General features: G+C 35.3%; 2 protein-coding genes and 1 pseudogene across 2 annotated transcripts; 2 read left to right on the forward strand and 1 right to left on the reverse strand.

Annotated features, from left to right (window-relative positions):
* LOC111366181 lies at positions 1–3,890 on the forward strand (annotated as a pseudogene).
* Positions 3,891–4,646: 756 nt separating this feature from the next.
* LOC111366180 (caffeoylshikimate esterase-like) lies at positions 4,647–6,045 on the forward strand. Its single transcript, XM_022986877.1, has 2 exons — positions 4,647–5,344; positions 5,448–6,045. Exons 1-2 carry the CDS (start codon positions 4,787–4,789, stop codon positions 5,892–5,894), a joined length of 1,005 nt encoding a protein of 334 aa, XP_022842645.1. The 5' UTR covers positions 4,647–4,786; the 3' UTR covers positions 5,895–6,045.
* A 3,350-nt stretch (positions 6,046–9,395) lies between these two features.
* LOC111366182 (katanin p60 ATPase-containing subunit A1-like) lies at positions 9,396–14,940 on the reverse strand. Its single transcript, XM_022986879.1, has 7 exons — positions 14,666–14,940; positions 13,711–14,182; positions 11,776–11,976; positions 11,139–11,383; positions 10,652–10,810; positions 10,464–10,551; positions 9,396–9,965 (listed from the first exon to the last, which is right to left on the reverse strand). The coding sequence occupies exons 1-7, from the start codon at positions 14,785–14,787 to the stop codon at positions 9,684–9,686; spliced, it is 1,569 nt and encodes a 522-aa protein (XP_022842647.1). The 5' UTR covers positions 14,788–14,940; the 3' UTR covers positions 9,396–9,683.
* Between the last annotated feature and the right edge of the window lie 485 nt (positions 14,941–15,425).

Raw genomic sequence — 15,425 nt, forward strand, 5'->3', positions numbered from 1 at the left:
CTTGGATTATAGTTTGGGCATTTGAAGAATGGATAAGAAGAAGGTAGTAGCTCCCTTGGTTTGCTATGGACATTCTCGTCCGGTTGTTGATTTGTTCTACAGCCCGATCACTCCCGATGGGTTTTTCCTTGTTAGTGCTAGCAAAGGTGAATTTATATTCTCTGCCGAAATGTGTTCCATTTGTGAGATCTTAATTTTGCTTTTTAACGATGCTGATGATTAATTGTTTGAATAAGGTTGTGGAATGCCACAAATTTGATTGTATCCTGATAGCAGTGCAGCTTAAATAGTTATAGATGTGAAATAAAGGTACTTTACAAGCTAAATTTGATGGGTTAAGGCGTTTATTTATATTTATGATCACTGGCAATGATTTTACTTTTATGGCCACAACAAAGAGGACTGGGATTATGTTTTTTTGATAGTTCAGAATTCATGATTAAGAAGAAGTACAAGAAGCCATGAATGCAAACATATTGTCAAAATGGTGTCTATTAACTGCTCTTGAACATTGGAAACATTTACATTGATAGCCTCTGCACAAGGCTCGCCTTACCCCTGCAGAATGAAAAGGCCAGTTTGGGATAAATTTTGATAATGGAGAGAGCTTTAGCTGTTTGTATACTATTTAATTAAGTTTAGCTATGATTTACACAGACAGAATGAGTCATTAGGATTCAGTAGTTGTGACTTGTGATGATCTATGTCATTTATACATACCGCTACTAGTATTTATGGCTTGAAAATGAACAGCTTTGCCATTTAGCAGCCGTCATTCGAGTTAAGTGCTGCCATTTATGAAACAGATTTTTCCGATTGTGTTGCTGATGTCACAATGCAAGACCATAAACTTGTTTCTGTTTGTACCTTGTATTTTATTTTATTTTTGTGTAATTTATACAGTTAAGATAGCCATAAATATGCTCTTGTGAACAATTAGGGTGGATTATTTATAAGGTTTCTATGAGCTCAACTTCAATTTATTACACTTTGAACTATTCTTTATGGTATCTTCTTTGCTTACTCAGATTCCACACCAATGTTGAGAGATGGAGAAACCGGAGATTGGATTGGAAACTTTCAAGGGCATAAAGGTGCAATTTGGAGTTGTTGTCTAGATAAACATGCTCTATGTGCTGCCTCTGCATCTGTAGATTTTTCTTCGTACGTGGTCAAGTCCTTACATTTATTGAATTTAAAATATACCATGAATGAAAATTAGACCTCTAATGTGGAATCGACATATCATTGAATCACTTATTTAAAAAGGTTGAACCCCAACCTCGAGGGCCTCCACCGCTCCATCCTTAAAGTTTTGTGAGGGAAGTAAATCGCGGGATGTGCCCCAACAAGTCAGGGAACAAGAGTTGCATGTATACTGCGTCTACAAGGAGTCCAATTCCATGTCTCAGGAATCGAATTCCCATACTACGACTGCCAGCAAGACGTGAAATAACCTCACTCCTGACCTTTGCACCATTGGGGGGCATTGAATCACTTATTTGACACTTATTTGTGATGTCTGATTGGCAAGTTGGCAACCCATGAAGCATGAAAACTCCTAAAAGAGTTGGTGTGTTCTGTAACCGACACATGTCGTGTCAGACAGAGACCGTCCCCAGATCCTCCAACACGTGCTTGACATGCTGTGCGGTGTTTCCCATTTCTATATAATTTTTTATATTTTCGACACTCAAGGATACTTTAGGAACATTCTTTGTGCATTATCCAAAATGCCATTTGGCACTTGGCCTGTATTGTTCATTATATTATAGTTTTAACAACCAAGGAACATGTGACACATAAAGGACTTCCATTCCGTAATTTTTGGAAGAATGTCTGCCTAAAAAGGTCAAAATAATATGATAAAAGTCCTTCCAACTTCATGTCAAATTTGGTTAACTAGCAGTATTAATTTATAGAAGTGGACGCTCCTCTCATTTACAAGATTTCACCAACAAAAATCAAAGTTAAAAAAGGTATTTTTCTTTAATAAAATGAAAGTATAAAAATAGAAGGTATACTATATAAATGTACAATGTAAAGAATATTAATTGATGTATTTTTGTCCTACTTGTTTGAATAACATGTGCCCGTGTGTCCTTGCCCGTGCTTCTTAGCTGTCAACAAACTGCAAATAGAGCCTAGTCCCAAAATCTGTAAATTTTTAGGTTTTGGGCATCCTGTCTATCTTTGCAGTATGTATTAATGCTATTTGTGGTCTATGTTATTGTTTTCAGGAAATTATGGGATTCGTTAACTGGGGGTGAATTGCATTCATTCAAGCACAAGCACATAGGTCGGACATGTGCCTTCTCAGAGGTACTTTTGAACTATAAATAATGGCTTTAAACATTTGAATCAATTTTTTTTTTTCCTCTGTTTCTTCATTTTCCGTAAGGATTTGGACTGCAAACCTTTTAATTGGCTGGACATCGTTTGAATGGCTTTCAACGCAAAAATTAAGTTTTATTTAGTGTATCTTGGTAGGTTTGCAAGCCACGCCCGGTTCCGAGGTTCATACAGCCTTTCCTTTTTAAATTTCAGTTTCTTAAATAAATCGTCGATATGCTAATCCTAATCCACATATAGTTGCTATCAACATAAACAAGCCACTATTGACCTTTGGGCTTCAACGTAGGTTGGAATTATTTGCTCAATATGGTTCTTATGTTATTGTTATATTTATCTGACAACTGGTGAAGGATTATGTTATTTGATTAACTTTCAGGATACCCACCTTTTACTAACTGGAGCTGTTGAAAAATGTCTTCGAATATTTGATTTAAATTGACCTGATGCACCCCCTACAGAAGTTGAAAAGTCTCCTGGGTCCGTTAGAACTGTTGCTTGGCTCCACAGTGACCAAACTATATTAAGTTCCTGCCCTGATATGGGTGGGTTGAGGTACGTGGACTGAAAATTTAAGTTATTTATTTCTGTAATTCATGTAGCTGCCTGTAAATCTCTCTCATGCGCACAGGTTTGGCACTTCTGAGAACTTTCACCTTACTGTATATTATTTTTTACCCCAACTGAACTCTTGGACTAAAGAATTTTGAGAATTTTTGTTAGAATAAGTATATAGAGATATTATTTCTTTCTGTTTGAGTACTTCTATCAGCTGTCACTTCTACTTGTGTTTTTAAAACTTCAGTTTTTATTGACATTCAATATATCAATTCCATTAATGTTCTATGAACTGATGGCTTAGGTTGTAGGATGTGAGAACTGGCACAATTGTTCGAACACTTGAGACCAATTCTTCAGTAACCAGTGCTGAAGTGAGTCAAGATGGACGTTACATAACAACCGCAGATGGGTCAACTATTAAGTTCTGGGATGCAAATCAGTAATCCCGTCCCTCCCTCCCCACCTGTGTTTCGAAGTCTCAACCAATATTTAGCTCCACATTTGGACCAAAACACTTGATGGTTCCAAAGATCGGGGATGAATATTACTTTCCTTGCCGGCCATCCTTTTTGGCAGGAAATGCACAAGCATAGCTTGTGTTTATGTTGGTTTGCGTCTCTAACGACATGTCAATACTTCTATCAGCTTTGGATTGGTGAAGAGCTATGATATGCCCCGTGTTGTGGAATCAGCTTCATTGGAACCTAAATATGGTAATAAGTTCATTGCAGGAGGAGAAGACGTGGATTCGTGTGTTTGATTTTCATACAGGGGCAGAAGTTGACGAGTCTTTTATCTTTCTCACCAACATTCTGTCATACTTTTCTATTCTGGGATCTTTTTCGACGACCTTTCTAAGCTTTCTTTCTCTCCTTTTTTCCCTTTCCTTTTTGTCCTCCACGGACAGTGGATGTGAGATGACTGTAATTGCAGCATCTATTTGCTAGTGCATCCTGAACCATTCAAGCTTTTAAGGAACAGATTTTGTATGAAGCAAATCCTTGCCATGGGTGGCTTCTTTTGTGAGAGAATCCCCGGTCTCCGATTGAATTTCTTGACGTTTTGCATCTAATCTTTTAGTTTAACTGACTAGAGAAGTTAATACTAACAGCACAAATCGATCTCTTAACCTGTTTTAGGTGTATATCATTAGTTTCATAATCACCCTCATTGTTTCTGTAATCGTGAATACTACCAATATTAGTCTTACTCTGGATCTACTGTGAACTGATTCTTCTTTCATGGAATATTTCCTAAGCTGTTCTTGCACATGTTCTTTTATCATAGGATGCAACAAATGTCACCATGGTCCAGTGAATCTTATGCCTCTGGATCAGAAGACGGGACTATCAGAATATGGCGACTGACCCTTCGACTCACAAGGAGCTAAACTGTTCAGCTGCTAATGGAGAGTTGAAGGATGGAGCCAATGTAATTACTCACCAGATGGAGAAAGTTGATATTGCCAAGGAAGCGAAAAATGATGGTAGTGAAAAGACAGTCGAGGAAAAGACAACAGTGGCTAACTAAGTTCGTGTTTTGTCAGACCGACTCATCGGAGAATTACACCCCGGCTTTAGGCAAATCTTTTAAGCCAAGTTAGCTTCAACAGAATTCAAGTATATTTCTTTCATAGAAAAAATGTGTGCACCAGCTGGAACAGGATATTTGATCTCCACCGTCTGTCCAATCTGATCTAATCCCTAAATCACGTTTGGCCCCACCAAAATTCGGTCCACCTACTCCCTCCTACCCCACAACCTTTTGAAACAACCAACTCAAAAACCATTTCGGGGTTGGTAAAAACCACCAACCCTCGCTCTATAAAGTCAACTCCAGCTCCAAATTTCCTTCCCTTCCAAAGAACTAAAAAATGCCACCAGCACAATCAGAAACAGCAGCTGCACCGCCTATGGCGCCGCCGCCTCAGAACTTCTGGGGTGACATGCCGGAGGAAGAATACTACTCTTCCCAAGGAGTCCGCAACGCACAATCGTACTTCGAAACCCCAAATGGCAAACTCTTTACTCAATCATTCCTACCACTTGACACCACCCAGCCCATCAAGGCCACCGTGTATATGTCCCACGGTTACGGTTCCGATACCGGGTGGCTCTTCCAGAAGATCTGCATCCACTATGCCACCTGGGGCTACGCCGTCTTCGCCGCTGACCTCCTTGGCCACGGCCGCTCCGAAGGGATCCGTTGCTACCTAGGGGAAATGGATAAGGTGGCTGCCTCCTCTTTGAGCTTCTTCAAGAGCGTGAGGTTTAGCGATGAGTACAAGCATTTACCGGCTTTTCTGTTTGGGGAATCCATGGGTGGACTTGCCACCATGTCGATGTACTTCCAATCGGAGCCTGGAACTTGGACTGGGTTGATCTTCTCCGCCCCGCTCTTTGTAATTCCGGAACCAATGAAGCCGTCTAAGGTACTAATTTCTTTAGAATTTCTGAGAATTCACAGGTATAGAAGTTTCAATTGATAAGCCTTATTTAGTCGATTACAACTACAATGATGGTTTGTCTTCAAAGGTACATTTATTCATGTATGGATTGCTATTCGGATTAGCTGATACATGGGCAGCCATGCCGGACAATAAGATGGTAGGGAAGGCCATTAAAGACCCCGAAAAGTTGAAGATTATCGCGAGTAATCCAAGAAGATACACCGGGAAGCCTAGAGTTGGAACAATGAGAGAGATAGCAAGGCAATGCGAGTACATACAAAGCAATTTCCACAAGGTGACAGTGCCATTTTTGACAGTCCATGGAACTTTGGACGGAGTGACTTGCCCATCCGGGTCGAAAATGTTGTACGAAAAGGCAAGCAGTGAGGACAAGAGTTTGAAGGTGTATGAAGGAATGTACCATTCATTGATCCAAGGAGAGCCTGATGAAAGTGCAAATCTTGTGTTGGCAGACATGAGAGCTTGGATTGATGAAAGAGTTGAGAGGTATGGTCAAATTTCCAAAGTGTAATGACACTGAGTAATTGTCATATTATGAGCTTTTATCGAAATGTTTTTATACTTTGAGGTTGTTGTGATAATTGAGAAAAGTGAATATAAATAAATGTTGAACTTATATATAATTAGGAATTTGGATAAAATGGATTCTATTTATAATCGAAGGCTCGGATGGTAGATTTTTGTCTTGTTTGAAAAAGGAAATATTGATCGTCAAGTTTAAATAAGTACCCTTGTGCATTCTATTTATGTAACACTTAACCTATCAATTTTTTCACTTTTTTTATTCTTCAAAAATTCAATTACTATTATTTCATTTTATCAAAAACTTCTCTCTCTCTCTCTCTCTCTCTCTCTCTCTCTCTACTTCACACGTCCCCCTCCATTAACATTCAGTCGAGTATTGTCATTGCATAATATATATATACACACTAGTCGATGCCACGTGCGTTGCACGATTATTATATTTAATATGTCTTTATTAGTGTGATGTAGATATTTTAGTTTTCTTGTCATAATTCTAACATGCTTTTGAAGTTTGAATTAAATTTTTTAACATGAATTTTCTCTGGTAATTAGTAAAAATTAGATTTAAAATTGTGGAAATATAAGTATCAATTCCGTGCGGGGAAGTCCCCGCACAGTCTATGCATGGACTCTACACTAAGATTGCTATAAGAAGCCATACTTCACGAGTTCTAGGTGTTTGGATGCTCAAAGTGATTAGGAGAATTAATATCACCAAAATTCAGCAAAAATGAGAATATTTAGCAAAGGATGAAAAGTGGAAATAACTTCCTAAAAAATGAAATGTATAGCCATCAACATTGAGAAAAACATGCAACATATAATCATAATGTGCTGCTGGCTCATTTTCAATTAATTGCTACAAAAAAGTTTAGCAACGAGAATTCTATAGGCATAGATAGAGGTTCAAATGGTCTGCCCAATCAACTTACTATACTCTGCTTAAACCTATAGCTAAAAACTTAACAGAAACCATTTGCAACTATTAACTAAAATAACAAAACCCCTTATACTTGGAGCAATTCAATCATTTTCACCAAATTTATATACTTCACCTAATCATTCATCGATTTCTTGCTAATTCCTTCAGTCCTACATTTTCATGCTTCAGGTGCCAAACCATAGCCTAAAAAATTAATCTATATTTCTTTTTTTTTTCCTCTCTATTTTCTGATGATCTTATGGCCAACAATTCAATATAAAAAGACCTATACAAATTGAAATACACACATTCTTAATCTGCATAAAGTATGAATAAACCCGTATCAAGAGTCCCAACAAAAAAAAATGGTTGAAAATAAATAAAAAGACAGATTTTTTCCCTAGTTGACTCTTTAAAAAAAAAAAATTAAAACTCAAGACTTTTTTCTGCAGCACATATCAAAAGTCTATTCACGGCATCATCGGAACAATCACCAACAAACAAAATTCATACACCCAAAATTAATGAAATGACGAAAACTCAAACATCTAACACGTAAATTTAGGGATTAAGATAAGATAAGCCCATACTTTCAAAATTATTTAGTGTTAAAACCCAAAAAGTCCCCGCACAGTCTGTGCGGAGGCTCCGCACCAAGATTGCTACAAGAAGCCATATTTCACGATTTCTGCCAAAATTGCTAATGCATGAGATACACAAGAGACATAAATAAATTAACAAGCTAATTTTAATTTACATTAAACCAAGAATATACCTCTCTATTCACATAAAAATTCAAAATTGTGAATCGAATAAACAAAATTATAATTATCCGATAAAATCGAGGACATACCTCTCTACTCACTCGAAATCAAAAATTTTGCACGTAGAATCTTGAATAAACAAAATCATAATCTGAGAAAAACTGTATGCCAAGATTTATCTCTCTATTCACGAGAATTTTCTACGAAGAGATTAATCACAAAAAAACGAGAGAAGAAGTGAGAGGAAAATGATGATGATGAAGAAGAAAGCTTGTGTCTGGGTTTGCGTGGGAAAATGGCTTCACCATCCTTTTGAGTAAGAAAAAATGGGTATGACTGATATCTACAGTGAAATCACTGTTTAGCTACAGTAAAAGTCCCGAACACTATTGCAACTATAGTGAATTTTATTCATCTTTCTATATATAATTAAGTTACAAAATTACATCGACTTCAAATGACAAAGGAATTGATTTTAGCTATAAAAAATATATATTTATAATATAAAAATTATATTAATTCATTGTTTTAATTTTTATCCATTGAACAAAAGTTGTTAATTAAAATAAAGAAACTAAGAATTTATATTTGTTTTTATAATGTTGGAAGAGTGAAATGTAATTATTTCAATATATTATTAACTTACTTAAATTATTATTATTTAATTTGTTGTTAGAGTTTAGGAAAAGTAGATAATACATTTTATATATCTTACATTCCTATGCAATACATAACCTTAATATGGTATGTAAAACTTTATAATGTAATATAAATTATGCTGTACAAATATTGATTTTTTATAGACAAGTTGACATATGCATGTGTGACATGCATTTGTCCATTGATTTGAATTTCTGAAATTCAAATTGGCGTGCATCCGTGAAAAATGATGTATCTCATTAAATGTGTAATTAAAATAAATTATTGATTTTAACTTAAATTTTTATCAATTTTTTTTTTTTTTTTTTTTTTTTGGTGTTTTTAAATAAATATTTTTAAATTTTGTTTTTTTTTTTTTTTTTTTTTTTTTTTTTTTTTTTGGGGTAACCATCATGCAAAATGAAGTATGTAAAATGTAAATTTCTAAACACAAAAATAAGTGAAAGAAAAAGGGGTTAAATATACTAATGACCACCCAATTTTATATTTAGTGTCATCAAGATCATCCAATTTGAGTTTATTTCACCATGATTATCCAATTTCATATAACGTTTTATCATAGCTGTCCAACTTCTTTTTATCATTTTCACTAATTTTTAAAGGGGTAAAATGGTAACTTTTCATTATACATAATAAATAAATTTGAAAAAAAAAAGTAAATTTTTTTTTTTAAAATTTTAAAAACTTATTTTAAAAAAAATAAATTTTTATTTTATTTTTCTAAGGTTTTTTTTTAAAAACAAAATTTTATTTTATTTTAAAAATGTTTTTTTTAAATAAGTTTTTATTTTATTTTTGTCTTTTTAACATATATATAATGTAATGTTGCCGTTTTACCTCTTTCAAAACTAGTGAAAAAGGTGCAAAGAAGTTAATTGATCATGATGAAACGTTATATAAAATTAGGTGACAAAGGTAAAACATTGTATGAAATTTGAGTGGTTATGATGAAATAAAATCAAATTGAGTGATCATGATGACATTAAGTATAGAGTTGGATGATCTTGGTAAAACAAAATCAAATTGAATGGCCATGGTAGCACAAAGTATAAAGTTCCCGTGGCCTTTGATGGATTTAACCTAAAAGAAAAAATATGTCAAACTATTGCCTAGCAGCGTTGGAAATGGTAAACAGTAAATATGAATTTCCAATCAGCATATGAAATGAACAACTTTGGCTACATGGTAACTGATACACAAGAACACAATGCACTTTAGGGAAACATAATCAACACAGATTCAAGTAGCTAAACAAATCGAATAATTAGTGAAAAAAAGATAGGGACCAGTATTGAATCATCTACATCATCCTACCGGTCACCGAAGACACTTCAGAATCAAAACAAAAACGATAAATGTGGCTTCTGAAGGAAATGAGGCATGAAAAAACAGAGGACAGTGAATTGCTAATATTAGTCGATCAATCCTTCTATGCTGAACCAAATTCAGCAGACCACTTCTCGTGCTTTTCAATATCAGCTGCTGAAACACTTGGTTGAACCTTAGTCAAGGCTTCTAAAAAGTCGCACATTGCAACAGGATCATTTGAAATCTCGTCCTTGGACATGTTCTTGATCTCATCACGTGTCTTACCTGCTATCTTACGCCTCATGCCATTCAAAGAAGCATCCCGGCAAACATTTGTTAGATCGTCTCCACTGTATCCCTCTGTCTTACGAGCCACTTCATCAATATCCACATCTGGAGCCACCTGATTCACAGCATGTAAAATATTGCAAGTAAACAAATGAATATTGACATAGAGTTGTCAAATGAAGAAACTATATCCTACTTTAAGGATTAAAAACTATAAAGAAGTGAGAATTTTAACACTAAATACATATTCCTACCAACTGATCCAGAGGGAACCGCATGGGTAAACCCTTACATTTTGCTTGGATGAATTATTGACATACTGCTTTGTTTTATCAAAACCTTCATATGATAAAAATAAAAACACAAAAACGTTGCGAACTAACTAAAAATTTTTAGATTTCTATTATTTGGTAAATTATAGCATTATAAATCAACAAATTGGTTTTTCGTAGAGAGCATGAGCAATGATCACAATAAAGCCTTCTTGTAGCCATGCCAAGCAGTATAAATATTATTCGAAGTCCAAGTGGGCAAATTCCCAAATCATGATTTTATGAATATCCAATCAGACCTATAAATGAACTTGCAGTGCCATGTAGACAGTAAGAGTTACCTCAACAGTTTTCAAATTGATCTTTATAAGCGCCTTGCGACTCTCAAAATTTGGAAGTGGAATGTATATTCTCTTCTCCAGCCGCCTCCTGCATTAATCCTTAATGAATCAGATTAAATAAGCACCCTACTTAAAACCTCAAGAAATAAAAGCAAATACAATGAAAGTGAACGAAACAAAGACCAGACCTCAATGCCTCATCTATATCCCAAGGAAAATTTGTAGCAGCTAAAACCATCACTATCTTGCGTGTACCGTCTTCATTGGTGGATGAAGCATTGACACCATCTACCTGAACCAGAAGCTCCGACTTGACCCGTCTAGATGATTCGTGCTCTCCTGATGCCCTACAAATTGGTTTCATACATTAGGGGGTTGACAGAAATACATATGAACACGTGAATTCTCACACATGAATAAGCTTTCCTGTTTCATCTAAAGTACATGTAAAGGTAGTTAAATTGTGTCTATAAGGTATTTAAGCAAGCAATATAAAAAAGATTGGAATTTGGCTGGTACTGAAACGTCAGCAGATTTATGTATAATGTCATGCATGCATTCGTGTACCCCACCTCACATAACTACTGAAATAACTGTAGAAAGAGAATAAACTCGGGCAATATGGCTCACTTGGCAAAGGAAAAAATTGCCTTCACAAAATAATTATATTCTCACCCTCGAGCATTGCAAAGAGAATCAATCTCATCAATGAATATTGTACTAGGAGCATGAGATCTTGCAAGATCAAACAAACACCGGACCATTCGTTCACTCTCCCCACGCCATTTTGAAGCCAGGGTAGCAGAAGAAACGTTGAAAAATGTTGTGCCACACTCAGTAGCAACAGCTTTAGCTAGAAGCGTCTTCCCGGTACCAGGAGGGCCAAACATGAGTACACCTTTCCATGGTCTTCTAATTCCCTGAAACCAAATACATTTAGAAGATTCAATGTGATAAACCATGCATGAAGGGAACAATAAACAAATTACATAAAGTATAAACAATCTCTATTTTACGTCTGAATATAGAAATCTCTCTCTACATTTATGGAATAAAAAATGAACTGCCCAGAGTACCTCCAGTGACAAGCTCTCAATAAATGCAACATGAAATCAGCTACTAAAAGATCAGAACAAAATTTGAGATATACTCTGGCTTACATTATGTGAATCATCATGCATCAGATATTTCATCATAACAAACTAATGGCATATTTAGAACACTAAAACTACAAATTATCTAGATGACTTTGTGGAACATGGGGTTAAATGAAATCGAAGTAAATTACTCAGCTTCAACCAATATCTGATACCTGGAAATACTCAGGCATCCACAGTGGAAGAACTACAGCTTCTTCTAGAAGTCTTTTTGCTTCACTCAACCCAGCCACATCATCCCATCTGACACCAGGACTGGTTTCCAAGACATCCCTTTCAAGCATAGCAGCCAAGTCTCCATCGGGCCCTTCATATTGCACCTTCTTCAACTTCCCATCCTCCGCATCATCACCATTCTGACAATCACAACAAAAATGAGAAAGAAGCCCGTGAATGGCATTACTATTGACTAGTAGTGAATACAGAACGTATACCAGATTCAGGGTAATAAGAAGCCAGCATCCTAGAGTAAATAAGATAACTATTCCCTCTGTATATATGCTAAAGTAAACATTTCAACACTCTTTTTGACTGGGAAAAACTAAGGTCTCCTGGAAAGATTTCAACATTCGTATAGCATAATGAATCTCCACTGTGCAGGTCACTTGGGAAACCTTACAAGCTAGGAAATTTGTGCATAAACTTTGCAAAATACATATCCAATTTAGGATATTAAGAAAACAGGACAGAGAAGACAAACAAAAAGGAGCAACACTTCAGGTAAGTTGATCTATTTACAGAGAAAAACAAAATTGTAGTTACCGTATTTTGATAAATAATTAATTATTAAACTACTCAAAAAGTTAATCATGTTTGTCGAAAGATGTTGAAAACAATGTTTGACATTCAGTTGCAAAAGAAATATTTTGAAGATTGAAACACGGATACCACATTCAAGCCTTAATTAAATCACATGATTGGAAATCAGCTCAAAATTCTCTACAAAGAAGCCTCTTAATAATCAATTTGATAAATCAGCCAAGTCTGTCTGAATATGTGCAATTAGAAACTTCATAAATATCTTCATTCAACTTGACAACATCTCAGATTCTCTAGCATTGAATCTATGTATTTATTTGTTTAAATTTTAACATTAAAAGGAATATTGAATAGGAAATCAAGTAAAATTAACTCGACAAATCTTGGAGACCTCGACAACTATAAACCCTTTATAATAGCATAGGTAAGAGGGTACTACAGCTAAAAAAACTCAAGGCCCATGCGATCAGATTTCTCAAGGATCTTCATGGACAGTTCCTACCCTGGAACAGAAACAATAACCATGTACTATAAATGATCACTACGCTAATCCCTCAAGAACCTGGATACCCCCATCTTCAATTTCATTTTGGAATTCATCAAAATAAAGGACAAGTGAAATTTTTTAATCATATTGCGTTGTACTATAAAATATATTTAAATTTTAAAATGTCAATAGGCTAGGTTGAATCCAACTTTTCTAGGAAAAGTTTGTAAGAGTAGATGTTAGAAGCAAAAGCTTAGATATTGGATTAGGAAAGGCTACAATAAAATTTATGGGCAAGCATTTCAACAGTATCAGGCCTGAACTAACACTTATGCTGGGCTTCAAAAGATAAGAATGATAAACAAGCTTCCTAGAAGAACCACATTAGAATCAATTGAACACCCATTTTTTTGTTATCTTGTCTCATATCAAAACGGAAAGAAGAAGAGTCGAGCCATGCAGTACCAGAAAAATCAGTGATGACTAAAATGAACTAACATATCACAAAATTTCTAATTAAGACACCTTAAATATTTTCTACATTAATTGCTAACTAGATTTATAGTTGGAATGCTAGTTCAATTTAATGGCTCTGCCGATAACATTTTCATGGATTTTGTGTCTTGTGAATGGTAATACTTCCTATTCTTCCCAATTACTGATAAGGGAAGGGCGACGTTCCACCATTTAGCCACCAATGTCTCAATACTCACAAAAAGCAAAAGAATTAGTTGAATAACCTTGTACCTCATAACAGAAATGGATATAGAACATACTGTTTCCAACCCATAAGTAATAGAACCGACATCATTAAACTAACTACATCTCCAGCAGAAGAACTTACTACAGAATCTGCTTTTCCGGATGTCGACTTGCCAGTTCCTTTCTTTGCAGTAGTTGATGCTCGAGCTCCCGTGTTGGACTTACTAGAACCACCTGTTCTTCCTCCGCGGCCTGCTGTTCCTGTTTTCGTGGAACTTCCACGAGCCCAAGTCGCATCTTGTGGTGACTTCCTCATGCCAACTTGACCAGTTCTTGTTGGTCTTCTACTCGAAGGATCTCGAGTAGGTGGTCTCCACACATCGGGATCATCCATTGGAGCACTCGATGACACTGGATACTCGTCCAACGGCTGAAATACGAAGGACGATTTCGTCGAAATTGGAGGTGAATTAGGCCGCCTGCCAATTGGAACCTCCTTAAATGACCTTTTCTCAGCATCTAATTGCTTCACGACCTCCGCTTCTTCTGAAATAGCTTTCTTTGCATTCATCCACTTCGTTCGTAGTAAAGGGTCCTCAACTGTATTTAAATGCCTAAAGTTGGGAATATAAAGATTGAAATGTAAGAAATCTTATCAAAAGATTTCAGCACGAGGAACTTAACCACCACAATTTTAACTTAAATACATAGAATACTTTAATGAATTGATAGTTTGGCTTTATGACTAATGGATAAAACCATAGGACAAGCTAAACCACCCCATCCCCTCTAAAAAAATATATATAAAAACATCAGCTAAATTTTGACGATGGTTCTTATCTCTAATTTCCCCGCATTTCAATACGAGCAAGTTAAAAAACCTATCAAATTCGAATCTGAGTTCAGAACATTTTTCCACATAAAGAGACAAACAGCATCAGAATTTACAAATTGAAACTCCGAATTCAAATAAAATATGCAAATCTAAATCAAACCATTTCTTCAATTTTAAAATTCGTACAGATGCAACTGAATGTTGAAACATACAAACGAAGAGAAAAGGGCAAAAGGTGAAATTTTGAAATTGAGACATATACTTGTTGATCTGAGCAATGGCACCATCGAAGAAGATAACTGAAGTGTCATACAGTCCTTCCAGAGCGTATTCTCTAGCCAACTTCAGGTGATCTTGCAATCCCTCCAGCGTCGAGGCCCCCATTGTTTATATATACATACACTCCTCTGGAATCTGTATATATGCCTAAATTTCTAAAAACCCAGAGGATCTAAACGAAGTAGATACGTAAATAACCAAATTATGGAAGGAATTTTGGTCGGAGTAGAAGCAGAAGAAATGGACGAGAACGGCGACGTTTATATCGGATCCAAGGGCAGGAGGAAGGAATGAAATTACAGTTCTATCCTTGGGTTCATTTTAATCGTTGCTATGGGATTAGGAGAAACTGTGAACTAAATAGTCTTTATGAATTTATTTTTTTAAATTTCTTTACCAATTATTTCAGTAATAAAGAAAAATATGATGAAATAAAAAATATTAATTGAACTTAAAACTCTTAGCTTAACCTTTTTTTATAGTAAATATATTTCAATTTTATTTACAATAGGCTTGATCTCCCATCCCCATTGGACAAGATAAAAATATAAGTAAGATTCGCTTATCACATCAATCGAGGAAAGTATATTAGATTAATTTCATTATTCGTATAACATTACGAATTGAATATTCACCATTTTTTTTGTATTAAGAGTCAACATTATCCACCCGTTTGAGACTATTTTGGGGGAAAATATGTTTTAAATAGTGATTTTTTCGAGAATGTGGGATTAAAAAAAAAA

Source organism: Olea europaea, chromosome 17, assembly GCF_002742605.1.
Source record: "Olea europaea var. sylvestris chromosome 17, O_europaea_v1, whole genome shotgun sequence".
NCBI lineage: Eukaryota > Viridiplantae > Streptophyta > Magnoliopsida > Lamiales > Oleaceae > Olea > Olea europaea.